Source organism: Myripristis murdjan, chromosome 12 (assembly GCF_902150065.1).
Source record: "Myripristis murdjan chromosome 12, fMyrMur1.1, whole genome shotgun sequence".
NCBI lineage: Eukaryota > Metazoa > Chordata > Actinopteri > Holocentriformes > Holocentridae > Myripristis > Myripristis murdjan.
This window is the reverse complement of record NC_043991.1, coordinates 27,086,963-27,103,332: the sequence shown is the minus strand read 5'-3', so window position 1 is coordinate 27,103,332 and position 16,370 is coordinate 27,086,963. Positions and strand designations below refer to the sequence as shown.

The following is a 16,370-nucleotide window of genomic DNA, read 5'->3' as shown; positions in this document are numbered from 1 at the left end:
TGCAGCGATCCTTCTGTTTGAAGAAAAGGGCCGATTTTCAAGATAAACTAAAAGCTCATTACTACCTGTGGTGCCCTCCTTTTTAAATGGACATCAGAACCTCGAAACCTTTGACAGTGCAGTCAAGATTTATCTGGAAATAAACGCATCATGAAGCTAGAAAGGGTCCAGAGCTCTGCTGTGAGTGTCAGCCCTCCCCAGGGTGACTGCGCAGGGACATGGACACAGTGTTTTGGTCTTGGTTTATGTCAGTTTGGTGGTGAGAAAAGCTCGCATACCTGAACCTGTGAGGCATACACTTCCCTCAGCAGTAAACCTGGTGGATCACAGCCTGTTTGGAGAGATTAACTGAGCACTAATAGGCTGATAGAGCAACAAGAGTCAAAGACGGTTTTGGCCGAGTGGAACGAGATCTTGTGGTTAATAAGAAATGAGCTCCAGCACTGTGTATGTTTTGATGTGCATTGTGGGAAATAATCGTTTTGTTATCCAACTACAGTTTAACTTTTTACTGTGTTTACAGGAAAAATGAGGCTCCCTGCACCCGAGGCTGATGAATGGACTCCCTCCCTCCTAAAGCATATTCAAACAGTAATGCATGTACCTGGCATCTATGCACATTAACTCACTGTGACAATACTTTAGATAATTGAGACTGAATAAAGGTTTATGCTTGACGAGCAGTTTGAAGCGATGTTTTGCTCCAGGAGGCCTGTGACATGCTGCACAGAAGTACATCACTCCAGACATGCAACATCTCTTCCTGCTTCCCTGCCTGCTGCTGCTGCTGCGAGAGCTGCCTTATCTATGCACATGTGGCATCGTCCTGCACAGGGACTGCACTCGGGAGAAACTCACTGGCTGGGTTCTCTTTGGTTAGTATGCACTTTATTTATGACATGCAGGACCCAGTGAGGAAAACCCTTCATTTAGGCTGTCGAGTACAGATAAAACACGATAGAGCAGCATTAGGCCACTACAGAGCGATAATGCACAGAATAGCAACAGAATGCAACAATGTAAAAATCCATTAAGACACTAAAGACCATACAGCGTAGACTAAAAACCACTAAAACCACAATAAATAGGAACCTACAAAATAAAATAAAGAAGGATAATTACAGAGGTGTTTACCATTGCCATGGTACCATGCAACATGATTGGCTGACTTACGCCATTAAACACAATGTAATGTCCTGTTGGCTGCATCTCAAACACAACGTCTCCCTCCTCGTCTTCGTGCCGCTGTCTGCAGGACGGGCAGAAGATCATCTCAAGCTTGCACACACTGATAAGCCTGATCGTATCTCTGATGGAGGACAGGATGCGGCCCGGAAATTTGGGATCTCTCAAAGCTGTGGCTGGCAGGGTAGTTGACCCGGCCCGTGGTAAAATGTTATATCCGGTAGTGCCACTTTCCAGCACACTGCCGGACTGGACAGAGAGTGGACTGAGTTTGGTGGAAGTGGCACTCTGTGTCCGACCATCAGTTAAGGTGTGCCACTTTTGATCCACTGCAGGATTTCTAGCACTACTGCTCTCCATTTGAAGCCTCCGCCCCATCATGCAATTCCAGAAATGTTCTTGCTTCATGAGTTCCCCGTGTTGTTCAGCTCACTGTGTCCTTGGCGCTTGGTGTTGTGTGTTTGAAGCCACTAAAGTACAATAATGCCTTCCCTCCCAGTGAACACTGAGTGATACTGGGTATATCTCTTAAGAAATGACTAAGCAAAGTAGAGTGTTCTAATTTAACCCTCACTTGATCCTTGTTGCATAAGAGCTTGGGTTTTCTATATGGGTCACCATTAGTCTCAAATAAGTAATGCTGGGTTGTGGAGTTTTGATGGGTTTCTCAATATCCACTACTAGGCAAAGGGCTCTTTGGATAAGTTCACAAAGTAATTTAAGGTTAATTATACCCCTGTTTCATCACTGTATGATATTGTGTTACACATTACGTGTGATCACATTTACAATCAACACCATGGTGTTAATATTTCAGTCGGTTATCAGGCTTATCACCAACCCGCAGAGGGAATGACGTGATGTGTGGAGTTCACAAGAGGAGATGTGGGGTGTTTAAGGTCTGAGAGAGATGGCGGCGGGGAGGGAGGGAGGGAGGGAGGGAGGGGAGGAGGTTAGGGAGGAATAAGCAGAAAGGGAGGATCCCGCACGCACAGACCATAGGACGTGATCCGAAATCCACCTTGTCAAATATCATCTCACACGGACACGTCTCCAAATGCACTGTTATGCATAAGTTATCACCGGCAGCCCATGCTGCAATAGTTGAACAATCAGTCTAGCATGTTAAGTGGTGGGGCTTAAAAAACACATCACGCTATACGTGTTATAGTCAGAGGCTCAATGAGCTGAACACTGAGTCAAAACCACACGTAACATGCAGGCGCCCTACTCAAACAGCCCTGCCACTCCTCGCAGGGTGGCACTGGTGTCTCCCAAAGCCAACTGTGCCCACAATGAAATGCCACCAAGTAAGCCAAATATTATACCAACCTCCATATACATCACTTCGGTTGCTTTAATGAGTCATGATATGTTATGATAGCATGGTGTTTGAACGAGGAAGGTTGCAAATTCTCCTCGAATTTTAGTAATATGAGACACTGGAAGTCATCTTCAATTTAATTTAAAATGCATTATGGTCAAAATCTGTTGGTTCTTTATGCTTAAGCATTCAGGACTCTGGTTTTTAAGGGCCACATCCATGCATTGTGCTTGTCTTTCCAAGCACTCCCATAAAGATGCTGACTTTGAGTGGCAGGAGTCAGGACATAGAAATGTTCATCTACTCTGATTTTTCTGATCTCTGCTAGTGGGATTGTTGGACTGAGGTTGAATTAGGACGACTTGTTGGAGGTGATCTTTGCAAAAAGCTTCAGAGGTATTGGCCAATAACCCAACCCTCTGTGTCTGTGATATGTCTTTATTTTCTTTTTAATTCACTCGCTTTTCTGCGACAAAAAAAGCAAAATTTCTGTCACATGCGGCAAAGGCAATCAAGTTTTCCGGACTTTTTTTTTTTCCTATTCTGCAGCAAACCTTCACTCCAGTCTTCAGTCTGTGTCTTCCATATGCTGCAGCAGAGCTGTCTGCAAAATAGCTGCTCGTGTGTGTCTGCTACAGCGAAAACACCTATGTTCATGAATTATTAATACCCAATGCAAACACAGTGACATGCAAACATGTTTTTCAGCTGCATTTCATAGCAGTCTGCTCATCTCCCAGAGGGCATCTTGCATTCGCCTACAGAAAAGCACATTGGCACTCCATTGCGTGTAAGTCCACCGACTGGAGAGGAAGATCATGCACGGCTTACGGCGAAGCAAAACAAAAGAAACAACCAACTGTAAAACACATGGGGTTGCCAGTTTGTCAATGACCGGTCAACCTAACCTGTGAGAGCATGCATGTGTATGGACTGTACATGCATATGTGCCTGTGTGTGTGTGTGTGTGTGTTTGCCATAGCTGCAGCTCATTTCACTTGGCAATGACGAACAAAGGGACAGATAACTATACAAAGAATCCATATGAGCGCAGTGTTTAAAGAAACCCCCATAACTGAAGCTGCGCAGATTCTTTCAATTAGCCAACTCCAAATGTTTATGAACTGAACATTTCCTCTCTGGAACCAATGAGTGTGCTCTGTGTGTGTTTGTGTGTGTGTGTGTGTGTGTGTGTCCTCCTGACTCACTCTGGGGTGTATTGATCCCCTGGGCTTATGCTTCGTTGCACTTCAGCTGTGCCACCACCCCTAAAAACACATCTGTCCAACATCTACATACTGTCTTTTTTTTTTTTTTTTTTTTTAATCTGGATTAGTCACAAGGCAGCAGCATGTCAACATCCACCGAATTAAGACGTAATCATAACAATGACTTCTATTTTTTTTTTTTATGCATTTCGGGTGTGCTCATGTATGTGCATGTATGTGTATGTACAGGTGTATATGTATGTTTGTGTGTATGTGTATGCATGTATATGTATGTATGTGTGTATGTATGCATATATATGTATATATATGTATGTGTATGTATATGTATATGTATGTATGTGTGTATGTGTGTATGTATATATATGCAGATGTGTATGTGTGTATGTGTATGTACGTGCATATGTATGTATATGTACATTGAAATGTACATATGTGCGTATATTTGAAATGTATATAGCCTAGATGTTTCTTAATTTTTTTTTTTCTTTCATTTCTTTGATGTATGATGTATGCATTCCTCAATGCTAAGGTGCCTACAAGGAACCTAAGGATGTTAGGGGTAAGGAGATGGGAAGGAAGGGGATGTCAGGCAGTCACGTACTACATAGGAGACTGACGAGTTTGCATAAGAATTATGTATGTTAAATATGTGAACTGACCTGTTATTAATTGTGGAAAATAATAAAAATTTGGTCACAAAAAAAAAACAATGACTTCTATTAAACAACCATGGGACTTCAAAGATAATATCATCTAAAGGATAGGAAAACAAGAATTCACACACACACACACCCAGCGCTGTCGTTCACTAATGCACCGCTTGGTTGGCTACCGATGTCACTCCATCTACAGCACTTGTGTCATGCAGGTGGAGTGTGAAGGACATCTTTGGCTGTGTTTGTGTCTGGCCCAAGATTTGTCCCATATATGGGCTACTCTGTTGATTTCAAATGATCCTGAACTTGTCAAAATACTGAGATCCTCTGTGCTCCCATGTCACATTCCCGCAGAGGAGTAATTTCACTGGGAGAGGGCCGAGCCTGCCAGACCAATAAGGAACAGGCAAACAAGCACCGTAGGAATTAAGTGTGACCGCGTCATCCCCTCCCCCTAACACGCACACACACACACACACACACACACACACACACACACATGCTTACTATGACAAATAGCCTGTGACGTGCCTCTGTGAACATGGCACGGAAGGGTCCACTCCCTCTCCCTAGGGCTGATAAGGCGGAGTGTAGTCTGCCAGCGGACGGCTCTCTGACCGTCTCTTCACTGGATCTGAATACCACCACCGCTGTCCCTCCAGTGCCTCCAGTGCCTCGTTTTACCCCTCTAACGGTGGTCAGAGAGGACGAGGCTGATCAAAACAGAGATTTATGCCGAACGTGCTGCTGTCTGTCATCAGGGGCTGGCTGATAGAAATACAATTAGTGCAATTTATCACGCCTCCCTGACCCCGGGCTTAACACATAACCTGACCCGGCGACTTGAGAGCGGGTGTTCATCGAAGTCAGGGAGGAGTGAGTGACGGACGGGGTGGGCGGGATCGAGGGGTGGAGGTGCTGCTGGAACACCACAGCGTCTCCAGCATTTCTGCAGAAGGCCAACTAATATCACTTCCAGCTACAAGTGAGGTTGAGGAAACAAACTCTATCGCTGTGGGGGGGTTTCTTGGGGTGAAATCATGGCAGGGAGACCCTACAAGGAAATGGTGTTTCCAAAGGCCTGGGAGTGTCAAGTGCGATTTGTCTGTGGGGCAAAAGGTCAACCGTGGTGAAAAAAAAAAAAGCGGCTCTGTACTTTACAACCCATGATTTAACAGGGAAACTTCATGGAAGTGTGTGTGACTGCGCACCAAGCTACCATTGCCAGCCAGATAAATACACTAACACTTCCCTTAAGTCCTTCCTCAACGATAACAAATCCCATGTCAATTCAGATCACACTGAATTGTGTTCATATTTTTTATTGCCGAGGGGAAATAATTTAGGGAGTTCTGTTCCTCTCATGGAAAACCTGAGAGATTCCCTTGGATGCGAGTCTGACATGTTCAGGGTTTGAGTTATTCTGAAGAGGTCCTCCGGGCTTTGGAGGCAGAGGGAGGAGAGGAGGAGAGGAATCCATATTAATGCAATAAACTTACACCATCTTTGTTTGTTCAGATGGTTTTCCTCATGTTTAAGAGGGAGATCAAATGGGCACATCAATTATAAATTGTCCATAAATGTTACTGATGTGGGCCTCGCTCTCTGGATTGTAGAATAACTCAAGTCTATGGTTCCACGGGGCCTCTGGACAAACATGTCTGTGATGGTGGACAACAGAGGCCAAACGCTCCCTCGGCTCCTGGCATTTCACGGAGCTGCTTGTGACGTCCACGCCGCCTCCATCCACGCCGGACTCGGAGCCTCAGCTGGGTTTTCCCGGACTCCTTCAGTCTCCTTCAGACCATCGAGTCTCTATAGTGTATATCTGCTGTTTACAATATCTCCGTGTTCTCTTCTTAGTCACTTTTATCCGTGTAAGTCGGCTTACCTTGCGTTACAACACAACTTCACAGGCCCTTGTGAGGTCCATAAAACTCCTGGCCCGCCAGCAGATCCAAACAGAAGAGTTTTCACGTGGGCCGACAGTTCACATATCTCACTTTGGTTTTTCGGAGGATAACATCATCCACCAGAGACCCGGAGATCTCCTCCTCCTCCTCCTTGACGGAGTGAGGTGGACGTTGGAAAAGTGAAGGAAACACTGATGGCTCACACATGTGGCTGTGCATAGGCAGCGCAGAGGCTTTATATCAAATAGGAGGAGGTCTGCATGTGGGGGGACATAAGGCATGACTGGGTGTGTAAATACGCACGAGGTGTTGATGTAGCGCTGAGCACATGTGCACGGTCGCGCGTACATCCCCCTCTCTCACTCTCTCTCACACACACACACACACACACACAGACTCATACATGAGCTTCTCCCAAGGCAGACAGTACATTACTACCACATGTGTAACGGTGTCCTCAGCCTCCTTTTTCACGCTCTATCATCCTGAACGTCAGTAGATAGGCCACTGCAAACCCTTTGACGTGGACTTTATGGGGCTGTGAAATAAATGTGGCAGCAGGTTTGATTCTGTAGGCTCAGAGTTTGAGCTATGCAAAAATCAGCTTCTGAGTCTGAGGGTGTGCAAGACTTCATGACCATCAGTCTTCAGTTTATGTCTACATAATTTGACTTTAATGATGGAGTCAGCTTGTCTTATCTTCATGTGCAAACCTGATAATGGCAGAGCTAGGGGCCACTGAGGTGAACAGCCTGTGTGTGTAAGTTCTTCACAGTGACCGAAAAAACTGCACTCATATCTTTCCATATTAATATCAACGTTTTGGGCAGAATACCATTTTTCCAACGTACCCAGACTGAGACTAAATGTGTGATATCACTTTCACCTCTGTACGTCCTGTGGTTTGATTCCTATGAGAAGCTTATCGTGTTAGCTTAGCATAAAGACTTAAAGTCTATGGGAGTCATTAGCCTAGCTCCATCAAAGTGAAAAAATAAACGGAGTATTACTGTAACAAGTTCAACTATATGGCTCAAGCTTCGTTATCAAGTGTCTTATTTCTCAGGATAAAAATGAAAGATGTGACAAAGCCAAATACTGTCTCCATCATAAACAGTTTTTGAGTCCTAAACTCAATAACATCATTTTTAAGCTTTTTCTTATCTGCTGGTAACTAGTTCTGAACATTTTCTGACATGACAGATGTGTTTCTGTCCAGGCCCAAAGAAAATCACACAGAGTCCATTTAAAGTAGTCATTTTCATATATTTGTATATATTCATATATTACACATTTAATACAGGCACAATGAGAAATCATAAAGTGAAGACAAAAAGTGGCTGAGATATTGGTAAAAATGTACATTTTACGAGAATCATTTACACAATTTTGCCTTTTTTTTTTCTTTCTTTTTTTTTTTTTAAACTCTTTTTAACATAACATACAAAGAAAGAATGTGAAAGTGACCAAAAAGGAGCCTTGGAAATTAGTTTTGAATGTTTTGTCGAGCTAGCAAGAACCAGCTTGCTAATATGGACTGCAAGCACATATGCTGTGTACTGTTTCTGTATCGGGCTCATCTCACAAATACAGGACATTGTTATGATTAAGAGTCGGCTTTGATGACACCGAACACAAAAAACCCCCAATTTGACCCAATGGTGACATCTCACTTTACAAATGTCTGGCGGTACAATATCAGGATTTCATGTAAACTCCTCTTTGAACTAGTTCACAAGATCTGGCTGATTAAGGTACAAAGTAAAATACAAAAATTTAAGTTACAGAGACACAAGTGAAGTGAAAAGGTCATCATCCATTTCAGCTTCTGTAGTATTATTAAAACCTTAGTCTTAAATATGGTGCAAAACACCATTAAAAAAAACAAATCATACAAAAAACATTAAAAACTGATGATTTAGAGTTATCATGCCCTAATTCTTACGATCATCCTGGCCAGATATGTGAACTGCAATTAAATAAATCATCAGCCATCACGTTTCCAAAGACAACATTACATGAGTGAAGTATGGAGATGGGGCTAGGCACATGAGACCGAGATGCCTGTAAACCAACAAATGAATCAGAAAAGGGATCCATGTTTCATAGCAATGAGGGAAAAATGATGTGAAAAAAGGCAGTTCTCATCGAGTCCCGTCTGAGAGGTTAGTTGGCCGTGCGACGAGCAGCGCATGGAACTCCTGTGTCTGGTCGATTTGCAATCACAGTTTCCATGCAACTGATCACATCTCCAGCTGTCACGTTGCAGCTTATCAATTCACGGCGCGCGCGGCCGCAGGATCATTACAAAGTATTTGATAGAAAGTGTGCTTTTAGCTGTATGCAAGAGTAAGAGAGAGTCTGTTTAACTCCATCAAGGAGACCAGCCTCTGCAGCAGTAGCCCTGTTAGCTTTAAGAAAAGACTGAAAAGTGTTGTGTAGAATCAGCACCGAGCACCAAACATGGCAGTACTGTGTCAATATAACATCTAATCACAGTCAACAACACTGGATTATTCAGTGTTAAGGATTTTCTGATAAGGCATTTCAATAATTATTTTGGCCTTGTAATGCTACGTCTTAGTGACACCGTCTATTATACAATGAGTGTATGAGAAATCGAGGTGTTTTGACAATTATCAAATAGAAAAAAAAGGCTACTTATAAAAAGAGTTCAGTGACAAAACCTCATTGCAGAAAAGGCAAACATGACTCATTCATCTCTGGAAGACAGTCGGCTTGTATAAAGTGGACTAATTTTCCCTTCAACATCCAAATAAAGGAGTATAAAACACGACTGGCACAAGAATGGCGCTATTCTCATTAAAACTGTGCTTCAGTATACAAAAAGAATAGAGAAAAGTTAGATTAGGCACATTTCTCCATTAAAGGGCACAAAAGTGTCATTACCTTCCTGATGGAAAAAAAAAAATCGACTACCAGCTTCAAAAATGGAAGTGAAGCTTGTCTTCATGCTTCTTAAGGGTAATTTCCCTTGTTTTTTTTTTTGTTTTGTTTTGTTTTGTTTTTATTAAAGCATCTAACATTTGACCCAATGTTTCTGTTTCCCGGGCAAGACTGCTGAGCAATTCTTTTTTTATTCCAGAACATGATTCAAAAGTTCCAGCCTTATCTGAAACAGTAATTTAAATCCAACTTTAAAAAGCCTGTGCTGACCATAGACCCTGTTTGAGGCGATTGTTTGAGGAAAAAAAAAAAAAATCTGGAGACCCAAATTTGGGTAAAACAATGACACACTTTTGTTGCCTGTTGATCCACAGTAGAAGAGGAGGCACTGAGGTCCGATTTTTTTTTTTTTTTTTTTTTTTTTGCATTTGTTTGAAAGCACTTCAAAATTATTTTAAAGGTACTAAATCAAACTTGTGCCACGAGTGTGTGAGAGAGGATTCATCCTGTTAAAGTCAGATTCTACCTTCATTGCTTCATTGCACATGATCAAACTAAAAGGGAAGTGACAAGGGAGAAAAGACAAAAACCAGTAACTGGTACTGCGCTGAGAGTCTGACAGAGGATTCAGTGTTAATATTTACAGTGCAGAGAGACCGAGGGGAGAAACAAGTGTTCATTTTTCTCTTTTACATCCTCTTCCACCCAACATCGTTCTGCTTTGTATTCCTCATACGCTCTTGTAAAAATGAAAATGAGCGGGGAAAAAAAACGGAGTATCTAAAAATGGCCGGAAAGATTGTTAGTGCACATTTTTTCTTTCTTTTCTTTTTTTTTTTTTTTAGGATTTCAAATACAATATAGATTTATATCTAATCCATAAATTGTTTGTGACTATACAAAAAAACTGAGTCGATCAGAAAGCATTAGACTTCATTCTCATATCTACACATTTCCTGAAAGCTCATCCTCTTAGTTTTCTTTCATGTATTCTTCTTTTTTAAACAGTGTTCAATACTCAGTGCTGCTTTACTGTAGTGAGAGGCTCACTTCCCGGGTGAAAGCATGTTTAGACGACTGCGCTCAGACGGATCCAGAAGTTCAGGAAGCATCGCGAAGGGTTGCACATTCAACTTTTTTTTCTTTCAAGCGAGAATTTCTTTTTTTTTTTGCTTGAGAATCAGAGTGGTGGGCCGCCTCAGCAATCTGCCATATAGCGTCCTACAATAAAAAATAATAATAAAATTCAAAAAATTAAAATAAAGACACTTTGCTGGTGCATTCATTTAACGATTTGGTGTCATGAAAAATTCTTAGAGTGAGACTGGACAGGAAAACGTGCTCCATACCTGTGGCAAATCTCTTCTTGCTGAGAGACAGTCTGTAGCCGGTGCCCTGCAGCTCCATGTCCACCCCTGACAGGGTGCTCCCCTCGCTCATGAACTGCACTGCCAGAGTGGTCGGGGTCGACGGGCCGCTGGACAGTTCAAACTTGGCCCTCAGAGACCCAGCGCCTGGGGCCAAACACAAACAAGTACAGCCACTTGACATCACCCCAGTCTCTGCAACTAGGAATTAATCAAGCTGTCACACATAGAAAATAAAATAATGAAATAATAACAATAAAAAAAGATCTGGAAATGAGAAACATTTTCCTCCTTTGGTTGTCCTTTACCTTCATTGTCAGACTTTTCCGAGATGTCGTTCAACTTCCATAGAAATTTATTCTGCTCTGAATTCCTGAAAGGGAAGAATGAAACACCACATTTATTACCGGCCACGTTCATTCAACGAGGGGGAAGCGTTCAGTATTTCATATCATGCCATGTTTTGTTTTCCCGCTGACACAGCAAGCTCCACTTCTCACCAGATGCCGGTGGGGAGGGACTGCATGTTGGCGACCCCTCCGTCAACAGGCACTAAGATCTGCACGTTGCTGATCGGCCCCGGGGACGCCATGGACTCGGGGTTGTAGCGGTAGTCTACCCGCAGGTCTGTAGTGCTTGGGCTACACTTCCAGTACACAGCCAGGTTAAGAGGAGTGGAATGGATCCCATTAGACAGCACCTGAACACATGAGCACAGTGTAATTGCGCCTCTTTAAACAAAGCGGGTCCGAGTCGGAGCGTCATGAGTGATTTTCCAAATATCCTCTCTAGCTCACCTGCAACGACACAACGAGAACACGCCTGGAATACACTAGTGTGTGGAAAAAGTGGTGCTTGATCACGGGGTTGACGGGATGACCTCGTGTTTAGTGAGGTCATCCCCTCACCCCGGGGTCCAAGGTTCAATCCCCAGTGTGGCCACAGCTGCTGAAGTACCCTTATGCAAGACACTTAACCCGTACCTGCTCCAGGGATGACCCTGCACCCCAACCAAAGGGTGAAAAGAGGATTTCCCCCTCAGGGGAATCAATAACATCTATTCTATACTATTATCTATCAAAATTTCAAAAAAAATATCACAGATTTCTACATACAGAGGGCCTGTTCATGTATTCAAAAAGTAAATAATCACTTCCCTCAACCCTTATTTCTTTATCTCTCCCATTATTTTGCAGCTGTCCTCGTTTGCTTGCATCATTTTTATTTATGCTGTATTTGTGTTGATTGTGAACCACTTGATCAACTTTGAAAAACTGCTACATAAATGAAGTTATTCCATCTGAATAATGCTGCAGACCAGATTCAGCTCACTGACCTGGTATTTCAGGATGTCCACGTTATAGTAGGAAGCTGAAGGATTCTGATCTGAGGCTTTTCTGAGGTAGGACGTCAGTGCTTGCATGTTGAACCAGAAGTCCTTGGAATTTGAGTCACTTTGGGAGGGATCGCTAGATAAAAGACAAGCACATTCACAAGGACACGCATACACACATACAGACACAGACACAGAGACACACACACACGCACACACACACACAGGGGAAATGATCAGAGGCTCAATTATTCATTGCTCCTCTTGGCTTTGTGTGTAAAGCTCCAATAGCTCGGAAAAAATGACCCTTTTATAATCGACCAGCTATTAAATCATGAATTCCATTTGATTCAATTAGTCCAGCCGTGTCACCTTGGGACAGCTCAGAGGAACCAGAGCAAGAAAAAACAACATTAGTTTGTATCAGTTCAGCTCTCTTTCACAAGTGGCAAATCTGATCTTTTTTTTTTAAATGGAACAAACTTAACTGCCAAGTTAGGTTTGTTCATTTTGAAAGGAGTCCTAACACATATTAGATATACTGTATTCACCTTTGACTGAGACCTAATATGAAATAATATACCAGTAGTCTGTCAATAAGGACTTATTTACTGTGACATGAAGCTTTAACAAGAGGTGAAATAAGGCATTATAAATGAAACAGCTGCTATCTGAGGGCTGGTTTGACAGTGTTCTTTGTTGTTTTAAGGAGTTGAGTCTTCAAGAAGAGACATGGGCTGTTGAGAACCTGACTCTTGAAGACTGGTGGAAAATATTTCCCTGGCAGCCTAATGATAGGTTTATGTCAGAATACTAATTGAATTTCCTCTCACTGACGCAGTCTGTATTTCCTTGATTCTTAACCCATATCCCCGATCACGACCAACCCCCTCCCTCGCTTTATCACAGCTCAAATATGTTGCTGTCTGATCGGCTCTGCAAGGTGCTTCGTTTGCAGTGTGCACCTTTTCTGTTTGGTTGAGATGCTCTGTGATCGCCGTCCCTGTTGGCCTTACCTGTACAGTAGCTGCTGGTTGGGGAGGATCTGCTCCAGCTTGCTGGTGTTCTTCAGTTTGAAGGTGAGCACAGCTGGTGAGGGGTTGGTGGTGAACACCTTGATAATGCCCATGGGGAACGAGAGGGTCATGTCTCCTGTGATCTTCACAATGCACCTGGGGAACACGGACACAAGAGAATGAATTCTATCAGCACTACTGAAACCGAGTCTGCATTCAATATACTTGGTGTAATTAGGGCCAATGCTTAGTGCAGTTTGTGTGTTATCCCAAAGACTTGTTTTATATTTTGGTTATTTTTTCTGGGATACTGAGTTGTTCATTATCCATATAAAGTTTTCCTTCTACTTGCATCCACTGGCAGCTTCATCCCTGCTTTGCATAATCTTTAGCCCCTTAATCTGGTGTTTTTGCAAAGGTATAACCAAGGTCTCCTTGAAACAGATACCAAATGTGTTTTAGTAGCTCTAAACTCCAGAATAAATGCTCTTCCTCCTCCACTACTGTCTGCCTTAATATGTATATGTAAACTATTACTTAGTAGTAGTTCACTCCTAGTTTAGGCCCAGTTTCACTAATTGAAACAAGTTGTGGGCCCAGCCCGGGCCTGGGTTAGTTGGGTTCCAGATGAGGCTGCGGTGGTATGGTCCACGGTGCGTCCCAACCTCGCTCTGCGTCTCTGCTACATTGCTTATGAAATGTTCCATTTGCTAATCCCAGCAAAAATAAGCCTTTTGCACAGCAGCAATTTAACAGCAGTTAACCAATAAAAGACTGTATGTTTTCTCTGCCCCAGACTATAATCTGCCCCATGTAGGTTATCCACTCTGAAAGAATGGTGTCAGCCTAATGCAAATCTAAAACATTCCACACACGCACCCAGAGAGCAGGAGATCCACACTGTGAGACACAGGCGCGATGGTCCACTGTGTGCGTGTGTGTGAATGGTGTGTAGTAGTAGTGTAACCTTGACTGGGTGACATACAATACTTTTAGTGTGGAAGTCATAATACGCAGTATACTGTATGTTACGCTTGGAGCTCAGATATGAACAAAAAAAGCGTATGTGTATTGGGCCGTGTTGGGGCCTTTGAGCGGTGAGAGGTCATGTGAGACTCACTTAGTGGGATCAGCTCCTTTGAAGTAAGCATTAACCGATTCTGTGAAGGCCACAGCAATGGGTAAAGCATCTTGGGATGCCAGGGTCACAGGGCTGGGACCGCGAGACGTCCCTGAAAATAAGACAAAGTTGCAGTTACACCGCAGTTAGAAAGCTGCATCAAAACTAGGGAGTCTGATCATGCAAAGATGTATTATACAATTAATATTTACACTGTTTCGTTTCATTAAGCCAGTCATCCAAATACATCAAGGATCAGTGCGTTAAATTATTATGAGAATAGACAGAAATCATATACATTTGTAAGATTCAAAGAAAGTTCATGCTACATTTATTGAATCTAGAACTTTGTATTAGATTAGGTCAGAGACTTCAAATGTGTCAGTGAATTATAAAAACAGTTTTACAAAAATGAAAAGTCAGCAAAACACATACCATTCAAAACTGCATCACTTTTGCAAACCAAACTCAACCAATGTTAGGAATTCAGTACGGTTACAGTGTTCACAGAGAGACAAATGTGAGAGACAGGTTGTAAAGGTGCACACATGGTGGAGAGCACCCAGGATACACACAGAGGAATGCAGTCAACTCATCAGCAAATATCCAGTTATCCATCCAGCCCATCCAAGAGACTGGTGTTAGTACGAGTTAAACAGAGAGGCGAGACCTGTTGTACGGACTACAACCCTACCTGCTGGTGTTTCACACCGCTTCTCAAAGGTAGGCAGCTTCGCTATGAACACATCATCCTCTTTACACGCCAAGTTAAATGCATAAAGAAAGAAAAGAGGAGACAAACCAAAACCCAGAGAGCACAAACATGGAGTGAGATGATGCTGAGCAACAGTAACAGGCCAGTTCCTAAATGTGACGGGGGGTCAGGCGAGCCCTAAGGTGCACACGCCCGATATGGATGGTCAACGAGGAGCACCGAGGAGAGGAGTGTGTTGTGGAGAAACAGAGTTGGGAAAAGGCAGACTCACTTTGGCTTAGCAGAGAGAGAGGAGAGGGAGAGAGCAGCTCTGGCTCTGGAGAGGAGGGGAAGGGAACATAGGAGGGCTCGGGTCCTGCAAGGAGAGGAGTGAAGGGAGGAGAACGAGAGGGTGAGGGAAAGGGGAAAAAAACAACAAAAACAACAGCACATTCAGGTGCAAAGACAAAGGCAGGCAGCAAGTTGGTGAGGAGTTGAAGGAACTTGAGTAAAATGAGAATGAGCAGAGAGAAAAAGACAGGGTAAGGTCATTCTGTGGGATGCAGTGGAGCAGAGGGGGAGCATGGCCGTTTGGGCTCATCCTTACCAACAGTGGGGGTGTTGCTGGCACTGACGGACGCATTCGAGGACAGGGAGGAGGAGCTCTCTGCCCGGGCCAGGGGAGCGGTAGGAGGAGGGCTGGCATTAGACGTCTTGGGTGGACTGAACGGCCGTACCTGAGTGATTGCAGTCAATCAAATGGAGACTATAGCATAACCTTAGCTGCACACATATTTGTCGAAACATAACGCTCATTATCAAGACGTCTATAAGTATCAGAGAATTACATTTAATTCATTTTAAGACTATTTTTAAGACTATTTTTTGGACAAATCATCTTTTTCTTATTCAAATAACCATTCAAGGTATGTACAAATACATACAGAGTGCTGTAAGTGTCCCTAAGGTGGTACTGCAATAAACCCCATCCCATTACTTTTGTTTCACAGAAACTGGGACATCTAAGTACAAAGATTTTCTAAGATTTCTCCCTGGTGGTAAATATGACATGTAATTAAAAAGGCAGTAACACAGAACATGTGCACTCTGCTGCAGAAGAACATGATTAACTTTGAATAAAAGAAACAGATGAATGACTTTTAAGACCTAATATTTAAAACTGAATGCAAGTCATTCTAACTACCTGCAGACACCCTGATAATATTCAGTCCAAAGTCAGGATTTACAATATGGGAATTCTGTATTTACTCACAATCTCATTGATTCCTGTGAGTTTTCCAGCGGGAAGTTTGGGCCGGGAGGAGGGGCGTGGTGGGGGAACCAGGGCTCCAGCTGTCAGCGGGGTGGTAGGTCGGTTCAGTGCTGGCACTGCACAGACAAAACACGAGAAAGGATGAGCGGGCCATGTGACAGCTGAAGACAATGGGAGTCAAGCACAAGGGAGGGTTACAACAAGGTTTTACTCGAGTAGAGGCAAAAACAACATGCATCAAGACCTTCATAATGAGAATCACAAAAGCAACATAAAATATTGAAATTCATAACAAGCATCAAATAAAGCACACCGAGAGAAAGGTTACAAAACAACACAAAGGAAAACACTCT

At 43.0% G+C, this 16,370-nt stretch overlaps 1 protein-coding gene across 2 annotated transcripts in view; it reads right to left on the bottom strand.

Annotated features, from left to right (window-relative positions):
- Positions 1-7,716: 7,716 nt before the first annotated feature.
- Positions 7,717-16,370, bottom strand: part of fcho2 (FCH and mu domain containing endocytic adaptor 2) — a 44,828-nt gene continuing 36,174 nt past the window's right edge. For both annotated transcript variants that reach the window (XM_030064779.1, XM_030064780.1), the window contains 9 exons: positions 16,018-16,133; positions 15,352-15,481; positions 14,051-14,162; positions 12,931-13,086; positions 11,918-12,050; positions 11,082-11,281; positions 10,890-10,954; positions 10,564-10,728; positions 7,717-10,435 (listed from right to left, as the gene is read on the bottom strand). In XM_030064779.1, the coding sequence (XP_029920639.1) occupies positions 10,413-10,435; positions 10,564-10,728; positions 10,890-10,954; positions 11,082-11,281; positions 11,918-12,050; positions 12,931-13,086; positions 14,051-14,162; positions 15,352-15,481; positions 16,018-16,133 (1,100 nt within the window). In that variant the 3' untranslated portion in view covers positions 7,717-10,412. The remainder of the gene's footprint in view (positions 10,436-10,563; positions 10,729-10,889; positions 10,955-11,081; positions 11,282-11,917; positions 12,051-12,930; positions 13,087-14,050; positions 14,163-15,351; positions 15,482-16,017; positions 16,134-16,370) is intronic.